The sequence below is a fragment of the Encephalitozoon romaleae genome, chromosome VI (assembly GCF_000280035.1).
Source record: "Encephalitozoon romaleae SJ-2008 chromosome VI, complete sequence".
NCBI lineage: Eukaryota > Fungi > Microsporidia > Unikaryonidae > Encephalitozoon > Encephalitozoon romaleae.
The window spans coordinates 57228-80958 of record NC_024901.1 but is presented as its reverse complement, the minus strand read 5'-3'; the positions used below and the strand labels follow the sequence as shown (position 1 = coordinate 80958).

The 23731-nt window shown below is 41.5% G+C and overlaps 19 protein-coding genes across 19 annotated transcripts; 8 read left to right on the top strand and 11 right to left on the bottom strand.

The window, feature by feature from the left end:
* Positions 1–100: 100 nt before the first annotated feature.
* Positions 101–1420, top strand: EROM_060630 (hypothetical protein; the record flags this gene model as incomplete). Its single annotated transcript, XM_009266379.1, has 1 exon — positions 101–1420. One exon carries the CDS (start codon positions 101–103, stop codon positions 1418–1420), a length of 1320 nt encoding a protein of 439 aa, XP_009264654.1.
* A 73-nt stretch (positions 1421–1493) lies between these two features.
* EROM_060620 (hypothetical protein) lies at positions 1494–2009 on the top strand (the record flags this gene model as incomplete). The annotated part of the gene is made up of 1 exon (XM_009266378.1): positions 1494–2009. The coding sequence occupies one exon, from the start codon at positions 1494–1496 to the stop codon at positions 2007–2009; it is 516 nt and encodes a 171-aa protein (XP_009264653.1).
* A 53-nt stretch (positions 2010–2062) lies between these two features.
* Positions 2063–2881, bottom strand: EROM_060610 (putative protein kinase domain-containing; the record flags this gene model as incomplete). The annotated part of the gene is made up of 1 exon (XM_009266377.1): positions 2063–2881. The coding sequence occupies one exon, from the start codon at positions 2879–2881 to the stop codon at positions 2063–2065; it is 819 nt and encodes a 272-aa protein (XP_009264652.1).
* A 168-nt stretch (positions 2882–3049) lies between these two features.
* EROM_060600 (hypothetical protein) lies at positions 3050–5284 on the bottom strand (the record flags this gene model as incomplete). Its single annotated transcript, XM_009266376.1, has 1 exon — positions 3050–5284. One exon carries the CDS (start codon positions 5282–5284, stop codon positions 3050–3052), a length of 2235 nt encoding a protein of 744 aa, XP_009264651.1.
* A 127-nt stretch (positions 5285–5411) lies between these two features.
* Positions 5412–5845, bottom strand: EROM_060590 (putative adenylate kinase; the record flags this gene model as incomplete). The annotated part of the gene is made up of 2 exons (XM_009266375.1): positions 5412–5812; positions 5836–5845. The coding sequence occupies 2 exons, from the start codon at positions 5843–5845 to the stop codon at positions 5412–5414; spliced, it is 411 nt and encodes a 136-aa protein (XP_009264650.1).
* A 262-nt stretch (positions 5846–6107) lies between these two features.
* EROM_060580 (hypothetical protein) lies at positions 6108–6533 on the bottom strand (the record flags this gene model as incomplete). The annotated part of the gene is made up of 1 exon (XM_009266374.1): positions 6108–6533. The coding sequence occupies one exon, from the start codon at positions 6531–6533 to the stop codon at positions 6108–6110; it is 426 nt and encodes a 141-aa protein (XP_009264649.1).
* A 180-nt stretch (positions 6534–6713) lies between these two features.
* EROM_060570 (hypothetical protein) lies at positions 6714–9338 on the bottom strand (the record flags this gene model as incomplete). Its single annotated transcript, XM_009266373.1, has 1 exon — positions 6714–9338. The coding sequence occupies one exon, from the start codon at positions 9336–9338 to the stop codon at positions 6714–6716; it is 2625 nt and encodes an 874-aa protein (XP_009264648.1).
* Positions 9339–9426: 88 nt separating this feature from the next.
* On the top strand, positions 9427–10380 carry EROM_060560 (histidyl-tRNA synthetase; the record flags this gene model as incomplete). The annotated part of the gene is made up of 1 exon (XM_009266372.1): positions 9427–10380. One exon carries the CDS (start codon positions 9427–9429, stop codon positions 10378–10380), a length of 954 nt encoding a protein of 317 aa, XP_009264647.1.
* Positions 10381–10869: 489 nt separating this feature from the next.
* Positions 10870–11364, bottom strand: EROM_060550 (N6 adenine specific DNA methylase; the record flags this gene model as incomplete). The annotated part of the gene is made up of 1 exon (XM_009266371.1): positions 10870–11364. The coding sequence occupies one exon, from the start codon at positions 11362–11364 to the stop codon at positions 10870–10872; it is 495 nt and encodes a 164-aa protein (XP_009264646.1).
* Positions 11365–11759: 395 nt separating this feature from the next.
* EROM_060540 (DNA-directed RNA polymerase II subunit Rpb3) lies at positions 11760–12482 on the top strand (the record flags this gene model as incomplete). The annotated part of the gene is made up of 1 exon (XM_009266370.1): positions 11760–12482. The coding sequence occupies one exon, from the start codon at positions 11760–11762 to the stop codon at positions 12480–12482; it is 723 nt and encodes a 240-aa protein (XP_009264645.1).
* A 31-nt stretch (positions 12483–12513) lies between these two features.
* Positions 12514–14262, bottom strand: EROM_060530 (hypothetical protein; the record flags this gene model as incomplete). The annotated part of the gene is made up of 1 exon (XM_009266369.1): positions 12514–14262. The coding sequence occupies one exon, from the start codon at positions 14260–14262 to the stop codon at positions 12514–12516; it is 1749 nt and encodes a 582-aa protein (XP_009264644.1).
* A 342-nt stretch (positions 14263–14604) lies between these two features.
* EROM_060520 (hypothetical protein) lies at positions 14605–15366 on the bottom strand (the record flags this gene model as incomplete). The annotated part of the gene is made up of 1 exon (XM_009266368.1): positions 14605–15366. One exon carries the CDS (start codon positions 15364–15366, stop codon positions 14605–14607), a length of 762 nt encoding a protein of 253 aa, XP_009264643.1.
* A 686-nt stretch (positions 15367–16052) lies between these two features.
* Positions 16053–16853, bottom strand: EROM_060510 (hypothetical protein; the record flags this gene model as incomplete). The annotated part of the gene is made up of 1 exon (XM_009266367.1): positions 16053–16853. The coding sequence occupies one exon, from the start codon at positions 16851–16853 to the stop codon at positions 16053–16055; it is 801 nt and encodes a 266-aa protein (XP_009264642.1).
* A 168-nt stretch (positions 16854–17021) lies between these two features.
* On the top strand, positions 17022–17762 carry EROM_060500 (hypothetical protein; the record flags this gene model as incomplete). Its single annotated transcript, XM_009266366.1, has 1 exon — positions 17022–17762. The coding sequence occupies one exon, from the start codon at positions 17022–17024 to the stop codon at positions 17760–17762; it is 741 nt and encodes a 246-aa protein (XP_009264641.1).
* Positions 17763–18079: 317 nt separating this feature from the next.
* EROM_060490 (hypothetical protein) lies at positions 18080–18547 on the top strand (the record flags this gene model as incomplete). Its single annotated transcript, XM_009266365.1, has 1 exon — positions 18080–18547. The coding sequence occupies one exon, from the start codon at positions 18080–18082 to the stop codon at positions 18545–18547; it is 468 nt and encodes a 155-aa protein (XP_009264640.1).
* A 134-nt stretch (positions 18548–18681) lies between these two features.
* Positions 18682–19848, bottom strand: EROM_060480 (putative Skt5-like protein; the record flags this gene model as incomplete). Its single annotated transcript, XM_009266364.1, has 1 exon — positions 18682–19848. One exon carries the CDS (start codon positions 19846–19848, stop codon positions 18682–18684), a length of 1167 nt encoding a protein of 388 aa, XP_009264639.1.
* Positions 19849–20284: 436 nt separating this feature from the next.
* EROM_060470 (tubby-like protein) lies at positions 20285–21100 on the top strand (the record flags this gene model as incomplete). Its single annotated transcript, XM_009266363.1, has 1 exon — positions 20285–21100. The coding sequence occupies one exon, from the start codon at positions 20285–20287 to the stop codon at positions 21098–21100; it is 816 nt and encodes a 271-aa protein (XP_009264638.1).
* A 104-nt stretch (positions 21101–21204) lies between these two features.
* On the top strand, positions 21205–23172 carry EROM_060460 (hypothetical protein; the record flags this gene model as incomplete). Its single annotated transcript, XM_009266362.1, has 1 exon — positions 21205–23172. One exon carries the CDS (start codon positions 21205–21207, stop codon positions 23170–23172), a length of 1968 nt encoding a protein of 655 aa, XP_009264637.1.
* A 68-nt stretch (positions 23173–23240) lies between these two features.
* EROM_060450 (T-complex protein 1 subunit zeta) lies at positions 23241–23642 on the bottom strand (the record flags this gene model as incomplete). Its single annotated transcript, XM_009266361.1, has 1 exon — positions 23241–23642. One exon carries the CDS (start codon positions 23640–23642, stop codon positions 23241–23243), a length of 402 nt encoding a protein of 133 aa, XP_009264636.1.
* Positions 23643–23731: the final 89 nt, after the last annotated feature.

Genomic DNA, 23731 nt, shown 5'->3' with positions numbered 1-23731 from the left:
TGATGTTTCAGGAAGGAGTGCCAGGAAGAAGGGGCCGGATTGAAGGCTCCTGAAGCTCAAACACATAGGCTTAAGCACCAAATTTTTTTGACCCGATAATATGGATATATATCAAGTGCTTGTAGGGCTGGAGAAGTGCCCGGAAAACTATGCCGAGGAGTATGGAAGGCAGCTTGAGCTATTTAACTCTCTTGTGAAGCTTCCAAAGCAACCCGTGAAGATTATCCGCCAGACTCTCTCATTCCTTCTTGCCTTCCCAAAGGTTGATAAGAGGCTTCCAGAGACTCTCATTGCAAGTATAGGAACAATTAAATGCCACAAGACAAGGAGGATTGTAGTTGAGAGTCTTTTTAGACTCCGAAGAAAAGGGCTAATAGATACCGGACAGCTGTTCAAGAATCTTTTGGAGCACCATCCAGATCCAAAGTCTGTTCTGAGGAGAGCGAGAGCACTAGTCTCTAAAGAGGCGGTTCCATGGATACTCGAGTACTATGGGAAGGGAACAGACAAGCAAAAGGGCTTCTGCTACTACTTGATTGTGTATCTGTTTACAAAGGGATGCAGTGGCCTTGAGAAAGAGGTATGCGGAGGGTTGTTTGTGGATGGGAAGATAGGGAAGATTTGTAGGATGTATTTTCTTGATCAGATAGACTTTGAAGAGGAGGGAGCAAGAGCCATGGAGCTTCTTAGCCCTGAGGGAGCAAGGTTTGGAAGGATGCTGTTCAAGAGTCTCCAGGAAGACAGGATGGAGAGAGAGGAGAAGATCACAAAGATGAGAATATATGTTCTGTTCAGGAACAGGTATAATTTGAAAGCATCTGTTGTACGAATGGCAATGGGGATGCTGAATCCAGAGAAGGATGATATCAAGGATCTTATGGAGATTATTGTTGAGGAGGTGGGAAGGGAGGATGTTCTTCGAGCCATTGATATTGTGGGAGATGCCCTATGCTCTGAGTTCAAAGATGACGACTTTGTTGTGTATGGATTGAACATGCTGAGGGAGATTTACTGCAAGTTTGACCCGGAGGCGTTGAAGCTTAAGAAGAAAGAGGATATGGAGGAAAGTACCTCTACTTTGTCTTCTCTTAGCGGTTCTGACGAAGGACGTGAAGATAAGGAAAATGATGGCGATAGCATTGTGGATAAGATGAAGGAGAGGATTGCAAAGTACATAGAATGCTTCAAGGGATCGAAGAGCAAAAGCATCTTCTATGCATATACATCTGTGATTAATGTGATGAACCACAAGAAGTACTGTGGCAGGAATCTTGAGTTTATTCGTCGGAAAGCAAGCAAGAAGGAAAGAGTGGAATCGATGAAGAATGGGAGAGCCGATAAGGAGAAGTATTGTGGAGGGAAGCATTCAAAAGGCCGAAGGATCAGTAGAAGGAAGATGAATGGTAATAAAGCATCCTGAAATAATGCCTGTTGTTATGTCTTATAAGTCTGTAAAAAATTGCCAAGACGATCCCCAGAACAAGAATAACCAGATGAGAACGCCTAGGAAGAAAATAACGTTCAAGACACCAAGAAAAGGCACCAAGACACCTGTAAAGGATGGCCATGCCTCGGACACCAAGGAGAACAAAACCCCGAAGATAGAGAATAAGGACGAGCAGAAGGGTCTTGACTCTGCATCTAGATACAAACAAATTCTTATTGAAATGAAGATGAAGGAAGAGGACTTGATAGAGAGCTATAAGAAGGAAAACGAGTACCTGCGGTCTTTGAAGACAGATGCTCTACTCTACAAGAAGTTTGTTGGATTTGACATAGTGGAGAGCAACGGGTGCTATGAGGTGACACATGAGATTGTATCGAACAATATCACCAAGTTCATCAGGTTTGTTTTGACTCCCGAGGACAGCTCATACATCTACAAGCTTGTTGAGTCCAGGAACATTGAGCTCCCAGACTTCCTGAGTGAGGAGATAACGTTCGATGAATGCCAGATAAAGACTTTCTTTTTCAAGGTAATGGAGGCTGTCATCACAAAGAAGAGTTGAAACCTCATAGATTTTGTTAATAAAATCAATGTTTAATTCCCAGAAGTGGTTTCTTATTTTCTCGGCTTCCCAATGGCCCTATTAAGCTTTTCTACCCAATAGTCTTTGGTGTTTCTCTCGTCGAACGCCAGAAGAAACGAATGGTCGGAGAAAAACACCATTATTCTGCATGGATGGGTGTTCTCCTCACTGGAGAGATTATAATGCCTGATCTCAGTTGATTCCTTCATATTCCAGTTCCCCTTGGCATGCCTCCTTCCATCAGCCTTGTAGTACTTCAGAGTCCCATCCTTTGTGAGAACAAAGTACTTCTGATGCCAGAAACAACTGAAAATCCTCCTTTTCTTCCATATCCATCCTTCGGCTACTATCTCTCCTTTATCTCTTTCTTCAAATATCTCTTTGTTGGCATTCTCTGTTGTTGTCTTAAGCATGGGAGGAACAAATACATCTCCACTCTCCTTCGGAGGAGACTTCACGCTTTCTGCTTTCTCTCCAGGCTCCTTCGAATCCAATGGGATGAATTCTTCTTCGGGGTCGTTCTTGCTGTTTTCTTCAGCCATTGTTTCCTTCCTGCCCTGACCTTCTTCGTTCTTGGGCCCGCCACAACACTCTTTGGACTCAGAACACTCCTTTTCATGGGATCTTTCGTCTGCTTTTGTCTCGAATGCCTCTCCAGTGCTTTCAATCTTCTCCTCTGTGTCTATCCTTGTATCCTCTTCTCCATTCATCTCTTTCACCTCTTCATGGCTTGCCATATCCTCGCCATCTTTATTCCCATCTAACGTCTTTTTCGTAACGCTTAGCATTTCTCCCTTATCATTGATTATTATGATGTTCTTCTTTTTTTTTCTCATGTCCTTGTCCTCCATCGGTTTCCACCCTATCCTATCTCTATATAAACATCTACTTCCCCCTTTTGTTTTGTGTGACAAATAAGATTCCTGGTTTTTGCTTACTTCCTTTCTTTTCCATGCCCATTGGTTCCTATTCTCCCGCCAATTGACCCTTCACACTGATACAGAATCTAATACAATACTTCATATGAAGCATTTATTTACAAACATCATCGTCTCGTCATATTTATCTCCAGAAAGCACCCTGGCATGCTCTTTAATGCACTCGTATAGATATAGCTTGTATCTGTTACGTATGTCGTCATTCACATTCGATCCTTCTCCGATCATCTTAAGAATCTCTTTTCCAAGCATCTCGGGGTGTCTGAGCATCCTTTTTATCTTCCTGACATCATAAAGTCTCATAAACGCCTTCTTCTCCTCTAGGCAGTAACTAAGTTCTATCTCACGACTCATTGAGCCAAAGATCCGAAGATGTTCTTCGTGGACCTTCCTGCAAAGTTCAAGACGTTTCAACCCAGTCTTGACATCTAGAGGCACCTTCCGAAGCCTGTGGAAGCATTCCTCTTCTATCGAATGGTGAAGATCACTCCTGAATATCTCTTCATGTATACTTGAGTTCAGGTACCGAAGCCTTGTGAAGAATCGGTTTATTGGTACAAACACATTCTCGACCTCTCCCTCTCCCTTTTTTAGAGCCTGCCTTAACCTTCTTCTAAGCATCAAGACAACCTCGCTTATGCATTTGACTAATGCCTTATCAAGGATCGATACCCTCACAGGGACCATCTTTGAAATGTCTTTAACAATCGTGCATAGGAGAAGAGTTTCCCTATCAGTCACCATGTTCTCTTCAAGGATGGAGATGATAAGGCTGCTGGCCTTGTCTCTATTTACAAACCTATTCAAGCCTTTCCTAGAAATCTTAACCAACTTCCTGTACACACCCAAAAGCTTACTAAGTCCTGGAGATTGGCTTCCATTATACTCAGATCCAGAAATCTTAAGGCCTTCAAATAGAAGATCCTCAATAGTGCTCCTGACAATGGGGCCCCGGCTTCCTTCGTAGATCTTTTCCTCATGATACCTTCTTTTTAGGCTGAATACGACATTTTCCCAGGAACATTGAGCTTTGTAATAAGCAGAAACACTACATACTTCCCTTGGATAAAAGTCATCCCATTCACACCATCCGCTCTTATCGCTCAATTTCATGGTATCTCTCATCTTTGCAGATCCAAGCCTCTTGCTTCCTCCATCTCCTGTATCTTGGGTTTCCAATGAAATAATCATGTTTATAAACATGCATGTCTCATACAGAAACAACAGGTCCTTGATAGAATCCCTACAAACATCTATCTCACAGAGGACATACTCAATATATTCTATAATCTTGTTTGTTGTCTGTGCCATCTTTTTTCCTCCAAACATTCGAAGGAAAAACAACAGTGAGCTTCCTACATCATACGGAGATACCTCAGCCTCACCAAAAAACAGGTTTGCTTTCAATTCTATGAACCTTAAGCAGTTTTCCCTCAGGTTTCCAGGTTGAGAAACACAGATAATCTCATCAAAAAGTCTTCCAAGTGGAATGGCCTTGTTATCTAGATAGTAGCTCATCAGTTCCTCCATAGATATCACCTTGTGCATTCTGTGGTAGCTAAACCTGGCACAGAAGTCGCTCTGCCTATATCCACATGCCAACCTCACACTTTGAATCTCTTCCCCAGACCCCCTCAATCCATCCACACTTATAGTAAATATACCTCGGACATCACTTCCTATGATCCCCGTACTTCTATTCCGAATCCCGACACTTACTTCCTTGCAAGCCTTGTTCAAAACTACGGACTTCCCTTCCATCATCACAAGACCTAGAAACTTGTCTTCCTTTACCATATCATATAGCTCAATAAATGAAAATCTTCTCCTTCTCTCCACCGTCTCTAAGCTCTTTCTGAACAGAAACTCCGTCTGACTCTCAAACCCACTCATTCTTCTCTTTACATGCAAAAAACTATCATCCTTCGTTGCAGTCACCGCCATTTCACTGCTCACACAGTCATAAAAATCTTCATCAACAGCAATGGGACTAAACATCCTGGCCTTATAGCCCTCTCCTTTCTCCTCCTCTTCGTTTGTTTTAATCTCATTCATCTCAACATTATCTCTGGTGTAAGCTTTCTCTTTCTTCACATCAATCACTCGGAGTCCAAGAACTTGATTAATCTTTCGTTTTAACACAGCTGCAAACACTTCTTTATTCTTTGCCACCTCAGGTTCATCATCTAGGCTACCCTTATAAGAAAGCGTGAGGGACTCTTGCCCATCTACCTCTTTCAAAGCACTTGGAATAAAGAGGATACTGCTCATGTACCTTTCAAAGGAAAGCCCCTCAATACATCCCCTCCTCTTCATCTTCACTTCTATCTTGAGGGCTTGTTTTCACTTTTATATCCTCCTTTTTTTAAGGAGTTCGATAGTATCATCCATTCAAAAGCACAATAACTGCTCAAAGTATCATCAAACGCCATTTAATAAACCGTCATTCAATAGACCTGCATATCTCGGAAAACACTGTCTCAGGGCTGTCATGGCCGTTGACCGTAAGGAGCTTCCCCTGCTTCCGATAAAGCTCAACAACAGGTGCTGTTTCCCCAAGATACACTTCATGCCTTTTTCTTGCAACCTCCTCAACATCATCATCCCTTCCCTGATTTCGTCCACAGATCCGACGAACAGATACATCCTCGTCAACATCAATAAATATCACAAGGTCGACATCGTCCCCTAGCATCTCGGCCTGCTCAATCCTTCTAGGATATCCGTCGAGAATATACTTGTCCATACTTCGAATCTTCTTCAGCACCAGCTTGTTGACGAGCTCATCGGGTGCTAGTCTCCCAGAATTAACAACTTCTCGAACAATTTCTGCTTCTTTTGAATCTAAAATTATAAGTCAAACTTACTCTTCTTCATCTCCTCTCGGACAATATCTCCAGAACTCACATGAGGGATCCCATATCTCTCAGATATAAGTCCAGACTGAGTTCCCTTTCCACATCCAGGTGGCCCCATCACAACTATCCTTGAGAACTTCATTGGGGTGCCCTTCTACTCTTCAAAATATACCGCCTAGATAACGAATAAACAATTAATAATAATAATAATACAATAGGCTTTATTTCTCTCCACTTTCAGACTTCAAAAGTGCAGGAATGCCTTGCCTTGGTACAAGCAATCACTCATCATCTTTGCTTTTTCCCCAGAACCCTGAAGTGTTTCCGCTACCGGGATTTGTCTTATCTTCTTCATCGCAACCACTACATGATGATTCTTCTGCTAGGCTACTTTTACTTGTAGTAGAATTGCTGCTACTTCCACCAAATAAACCTGATGAGTTGCTACTTTCTTTACCCATGAATTCAGAAGAGGAGGAACCACTTACCTTATCTTTAACATTTTCTTCAGTCGTACCTTCACCCAATGAACTTGAATTGGAGGATGGAGCATTCTTACTATCCTCAGATCCCCCAAGTCCAAGGAATCCAGAGCCACTTCCTGATGATCCAGTAGTACTTTCACTATTCCAGAAAAGGTTGGCAGAAACAAGAGAAGATAGAGCAACAAACATCACAGTAGAAAACTTCATTGAAACTGGATTCATCAGGTTATTTATATTTTTCAATGCCAATAGAAACTCTCTTCATAACATCTAATGACTTCTTCATAACATCCAAGTATATATTCAGTCTCCTTATCATTCCTCTAAAACAACTGGTTGTTTTCCTAAGGGCCTATCCAAAAATCCTCTCTATAATGCTCATTGGTTGGATGATTTCAAGATTCAGGTTCTCTCAAAAAGGAGGTCCTGAGCCTTACTCATCATGCCTTCATATCCAGGTATCCGAACATCCCCACTCTTCAATAAACTCTTGACTTTTCTATTGTACATCCAATAAACATTTCTGTTATCTATCACATTGCTTACCTTGACATCGAGCTTTCTACCCATGAAGTATGGGATAGTGCTATCCATATAAACCCCACATAAGTTCTTATACTCTAGAAACTTCTCTATCTTGGACAGCTCACAGACATATAGAAGGGATTGGCGAGTGTTTCCAAGTACATACTTTTTGGAGAGATTGGATTCACAGAGAAATATCTTTTCAACTACTCCTCTAAACCCAACACCTATTATTACTTTCTCCACACTTCCAATTCTAGAGCTGTACATCCTCCCGTTCAAGCAAAATGAAAACTTCGAGGATTTGTATGAAGACCAGAAAACCTCATCCATCTTCGGCTTGCTGTCTTCACCTAGGAGAATATCCGAAGTGCTTCCCCTGTTCATCTTCTTCATAAATAATTTACCATTAATCCTGCCTATCTTTAGCACCTCCTCTTTCCCCTCTAGCTGGACAAAGATCTGCTCTCCTATCTCCTCATACTGGCCAAAGGAAAGATACAGAGTAAAAGCCTTGGATGGTGCCTCAAATAAAATCCATGAATCCTTGAAAACCATCCCGTCTGCAACACTACATGATTCCATCAACAGCCTGGTCACTGCTCTTACCCTCTCAGGATCTTTTCTTCCTTCTAGCTCTTTGATGAGATATCTTAATCTGGTTTTATCATCAAGTATTTTCATATATCGTAGATTCCTCTTGTCCTCCAGAAAACACCACCCACTCTTTTCAATGGACTCGGAGGAACATTCATTTTCAACCAGGAAACTCGGATCAGAGTGTATTACAATGTTTTTTAGAGAATAGAGTCCATTCCTCTTGTGTACTCTACATCCAAGTGTTCTCTCTTCTAAGACTCCATAGGTAATCACCGCTTTCCATAGGTTCCGTAGCTTCAAGCATTTCCTGACACTCAGTTCCCAATATCCATCAGAATCAAATATCCTCATCCCTATTATATCATTAATCATCTGCCGAAATCTTCCCTCAAGGTCTCTCAAAATAATGTTCATACACTTGATGAAGAAGCAGTCATATCTTGTGTCATTGATCACCGTTTTGCAGAACAAACTAGAGTTCATCAACGAAAGCATATACAGGATCCTCTTTGGAATATCTAGCCCTCGGAGTGTCTCCAGTATCTCATACATAATCACAAGTCCCTTGTCTTCTTCCATCCCTGGCTCCTTCTTGATAAGAGACCTGGTAGGACATAGATTTAAACTCTTCTCCGTCCTCTTCTCCTTGCATCTTTCACACACCATTCTTTTCTTGAACATCCTCTTGATCATCTCAACCACAGTATTCCTTACATCCTCTCGTCTCGAAGGCACTTCTCGTGCCATAAATAAAATCTTTCTGAGATTCTCCAAGGTGGCATCCATTTCGCTTCTCAGGAAGTCATACTCCTTTCGGGGCGAGAGGCCTCTTGCAATCAGAAGCTTCGTGAGGACAGAAAAGTCCTCATATCTATGTGTGACATACGGCCAGTAATGGGAGTTCATAAGTCTTTCAAGGCAATCATCTTTAATAAGACGTACCTTATCTATGCAGATATAAAGTGCCTCTGCATAATCTCCGTCGATTTGTGAACACTTCTCAAAGAACATCTCGCTGAGCTCTTTGGTTCCTGTGTTCTTGATGAACTTCTTGAGGATCTTTTCTCCCCCCTCCTCGCTATCCTCAAACAGTTTGTGGAATATTCGAACCGTGTATTCTATCTCAGGCTCCTTGTAGCTCCTTGTCAGAATGCTGATCATCTCTTCTCTTGGAAATAGCATGGATAGCTTTATGAAAAGAAAATCATAAAGCTTATGAGACTTCTGTTGGACTATTATCTCCTTGATTATCATCGGATTGTTCTGATACTTCAGTTCTGTGTATAAGAAGTCGGGGTAGTTTGACATATACAACAACGACCAGTCGTTCATCACCCTCACATTCTTGGCCCATCTAAGGAGTGTCTTAAAATCCCTTCTGTAGACATACTCTATAAGATAGAAAATGTCGTCTTCTCCCTCGTATCCAGCCTCTCCATTCATCCCTGAAATCTCAAGTACACAATATCCAAGGACATTTACTCTATCGTAAACAATCTTTCTTCTTTCCATAAACATTCTGCATATCCTAGGTATTTCGTTTATACCACCTGTATATGAGAACTCATGAATGTTGCTATGTATTCTAAATCTATGCTTCTCGTGGAGCTTGCATGTCCGAAGTCTGTTCCTCCAGTCATTATCAAAACCATACATCTTCAGAGCCAGCTCAAATATCTTCTGATAAAACCACTCTTCCCTCTGACCGTTGTAGAGATCTGCAACAACCTTGTCTATTCTGGACATTTGCTCTGTAGTAAACTGTCGAGATACACTCAGGACGCTGTCCAGCCCTTGGGACAGTTTCTCTCCTTCAGACTCTGCAAGGCTTTTTATTAGGGTGTCTAGAGGCTGATGATTCTCCACTATAGGTGTGGGAACAATATGTTCTCTGTCAAGCATTTCGAGTTTTTTTGTAAAGCAGATTTAACTGGATCATGAAACAGTGAGAAACAAGGGAGTTTCTAGAGCAAATCAAAGTAGCCCTGAAATGGACAGTTTAAAAACACCGAAAGGCACAACCGATGAATCTCCAAGACAGTGTTTTCTCTATGAGGAGATTATAGAGAAGATTAGAGGTGTATTTGTTCTATACGGGGCAGTCCCTATTTCCACACCAACCTTTGAAATGAAAAGCATCCTTACCAACAAGTATGGGGAGGATACTAAGCTGATATATGATCTAAAAGACCAAGGCGGAGAGATATGTGCATTGAGGTATGATCTTACTGTTCCCTTTGCAAGATACCTGGCGTCAAACAAGATAAGGAAAATGAAGAGATATCAAATTGGAAGAGTGTACAGGAGAGACCAGCCTTCCATTGTCAAAGGTAGGCTACGGGAGTTTATGCAGGCGGATTTCGACATTGCCGGGGAATGCATCCGCATGATGGCTGATGCAGAGGTGATTAGTTGTGTGGACAGAATACTGAAGGAATTTGAGATTGGGGAGTTCAAGATAAAAGTGAATGACAGAAGGATCCTTACATCTATTCTCGAAGCTGTCGGTGTCCCCTGTGAGAGTTATGGGACAGTATGTTCTACTATTGACAAGATTGAAAAGATGAGCTGGAAAGACATCTCAAAAGAGTTTATTCAAAAAGGCTTGAGTGAGCACCAGGTGAACATGATCAGAAAATATATGGAGATGTCCGGAAAGGAAAATGTTCTGAAGCTTCTTCGAGAGTGCCCTGCTTATGAGATAGAAAGGTGCAAGGAGGGTGTTCATGACATGGAAGAGCTATTCAAGTTCTGCAGAATCCTTGGATGCGAAGGGAGCTTGGTTATGGATGTTTCCTTAGCACGAGGATTAGACTATTACACAGGGATGATTCTTGAAGCAGAGTACATTGGGAAGTCTGTAGGATCTGTGATTGGAGGAGGTAGATACGATAATCTCACCGAGAACTTGGGTGAACTACAGAAAACCCTACACAAGGAGTAGACACACATCAGTGTCTCCAGGATATTTGCACTTCTGTATGAAAGATATGAAAAAGAATCATCCACAGTGGTCTATGTTGGAGCATCCGGAGGCCTTTTCCTTGAAGAGAGGCTATCGGTTCTTAAGACCCTGCAGGATGGAGGAATTCCCTCTGAGACCTTTTACACTCGAAGATCTTCGTTTGAAACCCAGCACAAATATGCTGCAGGAAAGAAGATTCCATTTATTGTTGTGATTGGGGAATCTGAAATGGCGGCAGACTCCATACAGGTGGTTGATACCTTTACAAAGAAGAAAGAGGTTATTAAGGCAGAAGAAATGGTGGACTATTTACTTAGACAACTAGAATTGATGAAAAGGCTTCGACCTGCTACCTCTCAAGATAGGTGAACAGTTATACTGATGTCTCTGACTACAGTATTTTTAGTTCTCTTTAATATTGAATGAAGGTGGACTGAAACAAAAAGAAATAAGCAGAATGACGGATGTCTAGCTCTTTTCTCCTTTAATTATATAAATTGTTTCACCTAAAATCTTTCTCACCTTAAGGATCTTAGTTCTATATCCTCTGTTATCAAATAATCGAAGCACCTCTTTTGGCCTGTTTGCTTCGATCACAAGAAGATATACAACCTTGATATTAACAAGGCTGACAAATCTATCAATAACTTTTCTTCCTAGGTGCCCTCCGCCTATGATGGGATCGTCTGTGTCGGGAACGTATGGAGGGTTGAATACAACAACATCCACAGACTGCTGGTTGATGCTATCCAATAGATTTGCCCTCACCAGATTCCCTCCGTTATGGTTTTGAAGAGCTTTGATGTTAAGGTCAGATGATACAACAGTATTCTTCTTCTTCAAGCATTCTGTTAATATGCCTGTGGAGGTTCCTAGATCTAAAACAATTTTCATCTCTAAGTCCTCCTTCTCCATTACATCCATCAATGTGTATGTGTCCTCCCCGGGGTCATACCAGTCCATCGAGGGCTCAGAGAAGCAAATCCTCAAGAGTCCAAAGTCCTTACTTATAAGAGCCCATTCTTGCTCCAAGAATAAGTACAAAGAGCAGTGTTCCATGGAGAACAAGTGTATATGCCATGCACATATAGCCCTTGGAGTAGAGTGTTGTTGCCGTGTACCGAATAAGACACCCGGACAGGAATAGTAATCCGATTGCAGCTGCTTTGAAGACTCTATGCATCTCTGAATGAGTACTGAAGATCGAGACTAGTGTGAGGATAGCCACAAAGACAAAGGACAGCATATTCACTGCCCTTGAATAATGGTTCAGCCAGGAAGTGTACATTTAAGGGTGTGATGGAACATTCCACTTAGCCAAAGTATCACTTCTTGAAAATTCTTTGAAGCCCTAGAGGATGATAGGCCTGACTGTCGAGGAGCTAACGCCGGAACGCATAAAGTTCACACTTTCCAATGCAACGGTGGGATATGCAAATGCACTAAGAAGAATATTGATTTCTGAAGTGCCGACGATTGCAATCGACATGGTAGAGATAGAAAGGAACAACACAGTGCTTCCTGATGAGGTGCTTGCACACAGGCTTGGGCTGGTCCCTATATATTCGAAAAGAGAGCTTAAGTATAAGGAAGAATGCAGCTGCTCTGGATTCTGCTCGGAGTGTTCTGTTGTGTTTGAGATAGATATAGTGCACACAGAAGATGCCCTGAGGGTTGTAAGTGCAAGAGACATCGTCTGCGATGAAGGAGATGTGGTTATTAAGAGCGGGCCCATGATCACAAAGCTGGCAAGGGATCAAGGTCTAAAGGCTCGATGCATTGGACGTAAAGGGATTGGAAAGATTCATGCAAAATGGTCTCCGGTGTCTGCAATCAGTTTCGAATACGACAAGGACAATGTCAGGAGAGAGACAAACTACTGGTTCGAAGAGTCTATAGAAGAGGAATGGCCTGGGGTAAAGCAAGGAGAAGCGAATCCGATGCAGAAAGTAGATAAGATCCATATGTGTGTAGAAGTCATCGAGGGAGGTGCTGGGCCAATTGCTATTGTTTTGGAAGGACTGAAGATACTTAAGGAAAAGATAGCCGCACTGGCATCTGCAACCGAAACAATGGATTAAAGTCGTTGTCAGTAACCTTTATTATTTCTGTCTATGGATGGGACTTGTTCTTGATACTTTCAACATACTCTTTGGCTCTTAACTTCACTTCTTCAACATTTCCATTGTTTTCCTTCTCATACTCTAGCCACATCTTGTAAAACTCTTTCATGTCACTTACCTTCCACTTCTTATCGACAACTCTTCTAAAAAGACTCCTTAGATATATCCCCTTCTCATTTCTGATGTATGAAACCCATACATCCTTCTTGTCAACCAACAGCTTTTCTACCCACATCCTTGGATTATCACAGTACTTGTATATCATGCCGATCGATACAGAAAGAAACTCTTTGCGCCTCTCAACAAGGCGCATTGCCTCTTCTTTGTCTGTCTTGAACAGCGCATCTAAATACATTCTGAACGACTTCTTTGTCTCTGTCTTTTCAAAGTAGAACTTAAGGATTTGAACATCATTAGTGTTCGATGCAACAACATCCAGGAATCTTTGTGAGCATATCTTTTCCAGCCTTCTTATTGTTTTCAGGCATTCCATATCCTTGGCAAACATGAGGTAGTTTACAAATGAGATGCAAAGTTTGTCTTTTTCTTCTCCCTCAATCACAGGAAGAAACTCATGGAACACTTTCTCCGGTCCACCCTCTTCTCCAATCTCTATCTTATACTGTATATACTTTATCACAGGCATTGCCTCTCCCGGATGTGCCCTGATATCCATTAAGATGTCCTCTTCCGTTATAGCTTTGCTTCTCTTTCTCTCCGCACTCAAGGATTTACTTCCACTACCCACATCTTCTTGTACAGAGCTATTGGATTCATCCTCTTTATCGGAAATGTCAAATGGGACAGATAAGCCAACCTCTTCCTCAGGCTCTTCCAACTTCGACATTCTTTTGGTACTCACCAAGAATACATTATCCTTGATGTCGTATAAAACACCTCTCACATACCCACCATACCTTTTTTTCGCAGACTCTGACATTAACATATATCCCTCATAGCCTCCATGCTCAAGATATATCCTGTCTCTTCCATAGTCCTTGATTCTAGCTTCAACAATAGATCCTATCTTTAGTTTAAAAAACTCTGTAAACAAATAGTTTCCTAAACAAACCTCCCTGACCGCACATTCCACAGTATCTCCAACCTTGTATCTATTACTTGTGATAAGAAACCCTCTGACGTTTCGATCCTTGACCCCATAGTTGTTTCTAGACATCACAGACACCACAGTCATTTTTAGAACACCACTCACGGGATCGTCGACCTGCACAAAGTGAAGCTGGTTATCCTTTTTGTACAGAAGAACGCTCACAACATCCCTCGCATCGTTGTTTTGTAATAACAAGGATCCAGATCCGTACCGAGTCTCCACACTATAGATCTTACGCCCATCCTTATCTTTCTTCCATTTAACCTTCCCAGTTGTCTTGAACCCAGGATAAAATGTATCAAACTTGTAAATCTCGGCCACTCTAAGGTCGTTGGTCTCCTTAACAATCCGGAAAGTGTACAGCACATCCTTGTCAACTTCATCGCTGGTGATTGTCACCTTCCCATCCACAGAAAACAGTACATTAACATTTTCCTCTCTGGAAACAAGATAACTGTTGAATATCGAGGATATATAAAACACCTCTATCTTCCCATTATATCTAACAGGGTGCATCCCACTAGCTATGCCCAATGGCTCAATCTCATAAGATCCAGAAGGCGCAATAAACTTATTGTTCAATATTCTTCCATACAAGTATGTCGATTCTTGCCCAAATAGATTCATTTCCAGGGAGAAAACCGCCAGGGAATAAAATTATTTTTCATTCTTGCTGCCACAGCTCCGGCCCCCCTTCTTCCAAGCTGAAGACACATCCCGGCGACACACAGCTTGTTCCCAAGGTATTGGCCATAGTCACATCTGCTCCCAGTAATCCATCGAAGGGAAGTGCCTAGAGCATATCCACATATAAAGGATGCACCCATCGTCCTTAGAACGGACTTCTTGAATGATGGGCGATACACACATTCAACCTTTGCCTCCAACATCAGGGTCAACACCTTCACATCTAAATTCATGAATCATAGAAAAGAGTTTATTTTATCCAAACAGGATATGGCATCATTTCTAGCCGTTTATCTTTTCCTCGGTCCATTCCTGGAAGTAGTTCATCACAAACACAATGGTGAAAACCATAAGAATGATGATGCCTCCAATAATGAATCCAGAGAATAATCCTTCGTTTGCATTTAACCCATGCATTCCTCCAAACAGGTCGAGAACCCCCCAGACATTCACAAAGGCGGCAAAACCAAGACTGGACACATCTGCCTTTGCCATTGAAACAAGAAGCCTGCTATCCTCTCTCATTCTTCCAAGGATAATATATACAAAGAAGAGAACCACACCTAGGATGCCGGCATAGAGAGTCGATTCTAATCTTACAATCAAAACGACGAAGTATGTCGTTGCATAGGCCGAGATTAAGCCAAAGAGCAGGGACCTAAGCTCCTTGTTATAGGCCATGACAGCTGCAACAACACCAACTACTGCAGCCACTATGTGCATAGTGGTATTGGATGTTATTCCAATGGATTGCAAAATGTGTGACACACTGAAGTAGCCACCCAGAACTGCTGTGACAGAGTACTGTGTCTGCTCTAACGACTTTCGTGGGGTGTTGATGACGGCTATGGCCACCAGTAACACAAGTGCGTAAATGGTGTTGATCGCTGTGGAACTTCCTGATGCAGCATAGTTGGGTGTTGCAAGCGCCAAAGACCCTACTCCATCAGATGATGTGGTGGGTACGTCACTTGCTGGAGTTGCACTATCTGGGGTCGAGCACAGGGCTAGTGAGAGAAAGGGAATAAGAGCGACTAAGTTCATCTTTTTGGAAGGTTTCTGAATTTATTTTATACTTTTCTGTTTCTTTTAGATTCAGATGATTGGCTCTTTCCTGACTTTTCTAACAAATCGCATGTCTTGCCATGAAACAGATGTGGGAAGTGATGTACCTATCGGAAGGTTGGATTAAAAACAACGAAAACGAGTTGTGCATTATGCTTTATTGATGTAAGTCAAAGCTGCCAATCACTTAGTAATGAAAAGCTGATGACGTTCCTGTTAAGGGATCCTTGGTAGGATCTATCCCATACGGACCAAAAGCACCGTATCCACGATAGAATGGGCTGCTGTATGGAGAAAACCCATATCCACCAGACCCATTACTAGAGATACTTCTTGAATAATACCTGCTACTACTGTTACCCAACGAGTTTCCTGCTGATGAGGAGAAAGCCGATGCTGCAAACAATGATACGATTCCAACTATGAACTTCATTAAGTCCTGATGCTTTTTCTGTTAAATATTTTGTGCAAAACACCTGTTTCAACGTTTTCCAATTGGAAGGTCTCTTACCTTACAGTTTCTTATCATCGAGAATAATTGAGCCATACCTAATTTATTTTGAGGGCTAGTGTCTCAGCAGGCCATGCCTTTAGATCGTGTATACGGCTGAGTCTAAGATTTCTTCAAGTACTCCAGACTTTCTCTTGATTCCCAGTCAAGACTCTTACAGCTCTTTCTTGTTGTCATACCCCTCAGACCTTATCTCAAACTTTAGAATCTCCCTAAGTATTGCCATAGGGTCGGTGAATATAAGATCGGGAACCTTCTTTACGAACTCTATGTCTTCCACAAGAGAGTTCTGTCGTCCTACATAGAATGTTATGATGAAGGTCTTTGTGCTACGATCACTGACAAATGTTAGAAATCGGTCTATTCCTTTCAAAGCATCACCAAGAATGGGAACCTTCATCGCTCTCTTTGGAATGAATACCTTGTAGAATGCAGGGAAGAGGAATGCAAACTGGCCCGGGATGAATGCAACAACATAGCAGCACAGGATATATCTTATGTGTAGTTCTATGGAGAGATGCCCATCTATCAAGAAATCATTAAAGTTCAATCTTAAGTATTCATAAAGCTTGTTCCATGCTTCTTTGTCGTGAATCCCAGATACTTTCGTAGTCCCTATTCTTTCGTTAAATGCTTTTGTTAGTTCGTCAACTTTATCTATCTTTGCTTTAACGTCATCAGCTATTGGTATTGACTTACCTTGAGGAGGAGTTATTTCTTTTGAAGGGTACTCATTAATCTTCTCATCGATGTCACTCAAGCTGATCTCCTGATCAGGTGAGGACTCAGGTGCCCCTTTTGCAGAGCTTCCTGGTGTGTATTCTCTATCATTTGTACTTTCACTTTCATGAGGCCGCAGAATCATGTCATCTCTTGGGACTTTGTTCACATCGATTGCAGGCTCATACCAAGACATGATCTTTGGTATGATAGCTACAAAGGGGATAGGCTTCATGTGCTTCAAAAGATGTGAAAATAAATATGAATTTTAGATCACATTACTATTCTGATGATAAAGGGTTTCAAATAAATCTGGTGCAAAACCTGATACGAAGGGCTCGAGAGGAATTAGGATGTCTAGGATACTATATTGAGGTAATAAAATTATTCAAGGTTGAGGGTTATGGACTCGAGCATGAAAAAGAGATTTATCGAGCTTTTAAGCATATATGGATCCGATTTTGATGCAATAGCAAGCACAAATGAACTAGATGGGATGACCAGTGAAATGCTATATTCCAAGTATCCGGAAATTCTTGACACTTACTTTCTGAAGAACACCCAGCTTAACCAAGACGAGATCAACTGGCTACAAATCAAAGAGATCTATTACATGAACGAAAGGTTTTACTTCGACGTTTTGATTGGGGAGCTTTGCGGATCTCATGTGATCAAGAATGGAAGGGATCTAGAAATTGGGAAGGAATTGGTACTACTTCTAAAAGATTACGAGTTTAAGTTGCTGTCGAAACTCAGCATTTTGGACAAGCTTTACAAGAGCTTGCACAAGGACGGGATGCTAAGCGAGGATCTAAGTAGAAGAATTAGCACGTCTTCCAGCAAGTCTATGGAGAAAAAGAATAAGAGTAAGGCTTCTCCAAGCGTGGAAGATTCGGAATCTAAGAAGAAGCTTTCCAATATAGCTGTTGTTGTTAAGAGTAGCCAGGAGATATCTTCCGCTAAAGATGGAGCTGAAGATGGAAGTAGCGCCAAGGACACAAAAGATTCTATAGAGAAACAAGCTGAAGAGATTGAGGAAGTCGCTGAACAGTGCCCATCCGATCGGAAGCCTGCAAACAAGGGCAATACTATGGGGCTTGATTACTCAGCAGTTCTCAGACTTTCAAGAGAGCAGAGAAAGTAAACACAAAATTTACCTTTATGCAAAGCCCTGGAAAATCTTAAGTAGAAGTTTTATTGAGCTTATACGAGTCATTTTTCCCATAACATGAGAGGTGGTAAGAGCATTTCTCCTGATTGGAGCGATGTGTCAGACACCTTGAACATTTTTTTCTAAGTTGTATCACGACCTTAACCTAAACGATGTCTAGAGTGTAATTATGTATTGACAAGAATGTAGCAGTACAGGTCTTGTGACAGGGCCATTAGAAGGCTGGATGTTGATAAAGAAATAAATTGGCTGGAATTGTTTAAGTCATTCGTTGATACATTGCCACCCTGATGTGCAATGAACCAGAAGACACCCACACAGTAGGGATGAAGAGATTTTCACAGAACCAGACAAGCACTCTCCCTTCTGGATGCCGTGAAGAGTACAAGAAGATTGTGTATGTATCTCATCCAACAATACCTGATAAGAAAATCAAGTACCGCCTATGCTACACGAAGTCTAGTGGATATGAGTCTGAAAGCAATGAGGTTCTAAGGATCGAGATTTCTCATGACCTAGAGAATCTGGCTCATTACATCAGAAAGATTCTAGACTATCACAGGTTTAAGAGGCTGAAAATATATGTAAAGTATAGCGAATTTCTGAAGCTTCACAAGGAGATAGAGAAAGTCAACAACGACCTATTTACTTGCAACTACACCTTCAAGTTTAGTTTTATTCCAAGCAGTTACAAAGAAGAGGAGTATGTGCTTCTTTACGAAATAGAGGGAATTAAAAGAGGAGAGCATTTAGGCTAATGGGTGGGCTGGAAGGATGGTATAGGCCGCTAATTGTCAAAGGATTTTAATTAGTAAAGTTTGTTATTATTGAGAGATTTTTTTCTAGAATCTCTCTGATGGAGATAAAAAAACATACAGTGAAGGAAAGACTGTCAGAAGTATCCACAGCATCTTGCCTCTCTAGTCCCCTCATTCTTTATTTCTATCTGGCGCTGGAGGACCATGAGTCTAGACTTTGCCTGAGTGTTCCCAGTCTCGTAAGAGATTGTGTACCACCACAATGCCAGAAATGTATTTTTTGGCATTCCACATCCAGTTTCGATGAACTCTGCAACAGAGAATGCAGCCTGCGAGTGCCCTTTGACTGCAGCCTTTAGTGCCCAGAAAAATGACTCCTTCAAGTTCGGTTGGACCGCACCCTCTATTCCTGTAAACAGAATTCTTGAGTATATTACTTGAGCATCAATCTGCCCAAGAAGAGAAGCCCTTCTGTACCAATCAACAGCCAAAGGAAGGCTCTTTTCTTGTTTCAGCTCTCCAAGCTCATAACATCTTGCTACTCTATATTGGCAGTTTGGACAGTCAAGCTCGGCACCCTTCAAATACAGCCTGAATGCGTATTCATCATCTGCCTGGATCTCACTTGGTGCTGTGGTGGATTCATATATCTGTGCAAGGTCGTAATAGGGATATGGGTATTCCTTGTTAGCCTTTCTGACGGCGAGCTTTAAATAGAACAGGCCACTTTGCAAGTCTTTCTTGCTTCCTATATCCCCATTGATGAGAACAGAGCCATAAGCATGCATCCCAACAATAAACCCCAGTTTGGCAGAGCACCTGTAGAAGTCTAAAGCATGCCTATGATTCTTAGTCTTTCCCACACCCTTTTCAAGGCACTGCCCCATCCTAAATGTCCCTACTGGATGGTTCTGCCTGGCTGCTGAAGAATAGTAGCTTATCGCCAACCTTCCATCCTTTCGGAGCCCAAATAAGCCAAACTCGTATCCAAGGCCCATATATGTCTCGGCCTCAGACAAGGTGGAGTCGTAAGGATGTGACCTCTTGCTGCCATTTATTGTTTTGGAAAGGAATTCAAGACACTTCTTATTGAACTCCTTCATTTCTTCTTTATTCTCCTCGTGTGCTATCAGAGGATTTTCACCAACCAGAAACAAGTGTCTATAGGAATCATTATCATCTTCAACAAATCTCATGTATTCATTAAGAAAACCAAACATTTCATTGCTGGACCCAGACTGAAGTACCTTCTTGAGCTCCATCTTCAATGTTTTGTTCAGTCTTCCAAACAATGAATTCATGGTGTGGGAGCATGCATCAAGAATGTCTTAAGATATCCAAAGTCTACTAATCGAACGTCTTTTCCTCTATTTTGACTAATTCGTCCTCCAAGCATCCAATTAATTTCAAAATCCGTTTTTGGAAATTAATCTCGCTTCTATCAAACTTTAGTTTAGGTGTTTGTACCTCTTCTTATATAAAGAGCATAGTGGCTGGAGAGAAACCATCCATAAGTGTTTCTCCATGCCTATAGAAAGTCTATAGCCTATGCAAACTATTGTTAAGTCTACTGGGTTGTACCCATAATGTTAAGCATGGTACTATTTCCATCTTCAGGCCTGTTTCAGACATGAAAGATCGTGTGCACAATGGTTTTCTTCCAAGAAAGATGATTGGTTTGTGGTTTTGAAACGACAGGAAAAGCTATGGATATAAGCAAGGGCGGTAAACCTTCGAATGGAGAGAGAAAACGGGTATATGGCAACATCCACCGACCATACACATAATACCGGAGATGGAGAACAATGTACCTTATCTCCACTAGTCTATGAGTTTTCTTATTCTCCAAGTGAAAACCGGGTCATCGAATATTTGGACAATATGTCTGATAGCGGAGTTGAAGAGCTACATATTGCAGTGGACCGTGAGCATGGCGCGGGAGAGGGAATATCAGCTGTATTAGACCCATATCCTATTGGCAGAACTTCAAGAGGAAGAGTAGACGTTAGTCATGGGTTTTTCAATGAGTATCTGTACGAAAGCCACGAGCACGGGGCCAACAAACTCCTAAAGGCATATAGAGTCATGTGTGGGTTTGAGATATGTCTACTTGAGCAGAACAATGAGGAAAAAGTAGGGTACTTAAAGTCGAACCTGTTTGGGACAAAGTACATTTTTTATCAGGGGGAAAAGGCAGTTTTGGAGATCAGATATGCAACATCTATATTTAAAAGAAGAGGCCCAAGGTCGTTTTCGGTGATGTTTATGGGGATACTGGGATCATCCTTAAACGAGCCTGTTGTGATGAAGAACAAGGAGCCTTACTACAATGCCGAAACCAACAGCTACTCCTTGAATTTTAATGGGCGAGTAACCACGCCTTCCGTGAAGAACTTCCAGCTTATACACCCCCTTGAGCCGACATATGTGACACTGACATTTGGGAAGGTCTCAAGGTTCAAGTACATACTTGACTACACATATCCCTGGTCTGGAGTGCAGGCCTTTGCAATAGCGCTTGCAGCACTGGACTATAAGGTTGGATGTGATTGATGCCTAGGCTGGAATTAGATATGTAAGTAAGAATAAATATTCTTTGATAAGGCCATTTTCGATGGATAAAATATATTTCTGTACAGATGCCTGAATTGTCTGAAATGAAAAGAATTGATGTTAAAGAAATGGAAAAGAATGTCAGTTTTATATTGAAAGAAAGAGGCACCGGATGGGGCCAACTGTATCCAAAGGAATACTCAAGGGTCCTTGTAGTCAAGGGTCATAGAGTGGTTCTATTTGGCACCACACTATTTCTTAATGAAAAGAAGTTTGAAGAGGGTGTTATCTATCTAAGTAAGGATGGAGCAAGGATTGTAATGACAAAGTGCAATGAGGTTGCTATTCTAGACTTCTCCACATCTATAATCAGAAGAATTCATACCAGGATACAAATAAGAAGAGGAGAAGCATGGAATGGGCATCTGGGATTCCTGACTGAGGATGGGCATTTGGAGGTATTCAAGGATGGAGCGTTTATGTATGAAAAGAAAGATGTGAAAGACTTTCTTCTTCCTGATTCTACTGTTGATTTAGATGAGAGGTTTATGGATTACGAAAATGTGAAGAAACTTTTTCGAAGCAGCAGTGGAGACAAGATCATAGTTGTAACAGAGGGGAAGCTAATTCTTGGGGATAGCGAGATTGAAAACATACTTCACACTGGGGATGTGGACTATGATAGAGGTGTAATGCCTTGCTATTATCATTGCGATTTCCACGGGGTAGATCTATTAGCATCTAGTAACTCTTCAAAGTTCTTATTTCTTGGAAGTGGCCTTCATGAGCTAGATTTGGAGGAAGAAATAAAGTTGCTGAACTTAAGAACAGATGAGGAGTTCAATGTCAGGTACCTGGTGGGTATGGACCACTCTGGAGAGTATGTATATCTTATTGATGAGGATGGAGTTCTGAGCAAGTTTGAGGTTTGTGGAATAGAAAGTGAAAGGGAAGCAAAGGGAGACGTTGATTTTACAGAAGAAAGATATATGATTTCCAAGGAAGAGGGATTGAAGAAGATGAACGAGGGAAATGATTCCATGAATATAGGCAAGGATACAGAAGAAAAGAGGGCGTTTGCTTCATTAAACAGCCTATTGGACTCTGCCAAAGGGGGTAATGTTTCTGTAGAATCGGAGAGTAAAAAGCCTTCTGGAAACAAAGATGTGCTCTCCAGAAAGTTGACAGGAGATTCCCGAGTGGATGCACTAATTGAAAGAGTTGATTCACAGATAGATGAGATTACCAAGGACTTCCAGGGAATAAAGGTTGAGAAGAAAACCTTTCGGATGTACAAATACAATGCAAATGATCTGTCTTTGTCTGTCGAGGAGATATATACGAATGTCATGAGACTTGAAAACTATAGGACAATGGGAGATGAAATGGCCGAGCAACTTTCCTTAATGCTTAATAGTCTCGAGGTTTATAGAGGGATTGATGAGGAAAACATAAGAAATGCAGTAAGATATATTGACAGTGCAATAGAAAGTATTTCAAAAGGACGAAGACGAAGGATAGTGCACTATACAAAGCCACTGTTCTACGGGATTGAAAAGGTGGGAAGGACTTCCCATGAGTTGAGTGTGAAGTTAGGGGGTGTTCAAAAGACTTTAGTAGATGTAGACTACACAGAGAAAGGGATAGATAATGATGATCTTGGGGATGGCTTTACACAGCATTTTAATCTTAGCCAGGGGCTTGCAGATACCATACCTGGCGAGAAGAAAGAAGAGCCGGTAATTCATCAAAAGGAAATTCTTTCCGAGAAAATAGAAGACAAACCTGATGAAAGTTACTTTGGTGGAAACGAGTTACTAAGTAAAAAAGAAAACCACACATCCATTCCTACTATACAACCTTCCAACATCTTTGGTCAACCCATGCCCCAGGGTAGTTCTACACAGTTTGAGGGATTGTTTAGCAACACTTCTCCATCCAATATCTTCCAATCCATAAGTAATAACCCTCCTACTATTCCTCAAGCCCCATCGAAGAAGGAAGAGGTGCCTGACCAGTCAACCCCAAACGCATTTTCCAGATTTGCAAGTAGCAGAAGCTTATTCAAATAAAACATCCAGGATGAAATCATGCTTCAATAGTCCCCCAGCCATCAAGTACTTAATCAATCAAAATAACTTTAATTCTCGGGTTTGTTCTCCTTTATTGGCTTTCCTGCCTTAATTATCTCATCAACTAGTAATAAGCTTGTGGCAACAACAGTGGAGTTCGAGATCACAGCTGAAACTACACAGGAATTGTCAACAACCCTTTCGCATTCCCCTCCTCTGAGAATCCTCGTAAGCTCTTCCTGTATATCCTTACCGGAGTTTCTCAGCAAAGCCTTGACCACATTAAGAAAAGAGTTTTCCATTACTTTGTATCCAACTACGTCCTTCTCAGAAACACTGTTCATCTTCTCTCTGATGTAAGAAATCAGTGACCTGTAAAGCGAGTATCCTCCTTCAATATATTTTCTGTTCTTTAGAGAGATGTACAGGCTCTTCAAAGCTCCTCGGATACCAGATTCCATCCTGGACATCTCGGTGTTGACTGTTACCTCTAATCAGAATCGTGCAGGACCCCTTGAATGGTGTCCCTTCAATAAAGGTAAACATTTCATCTCCTATC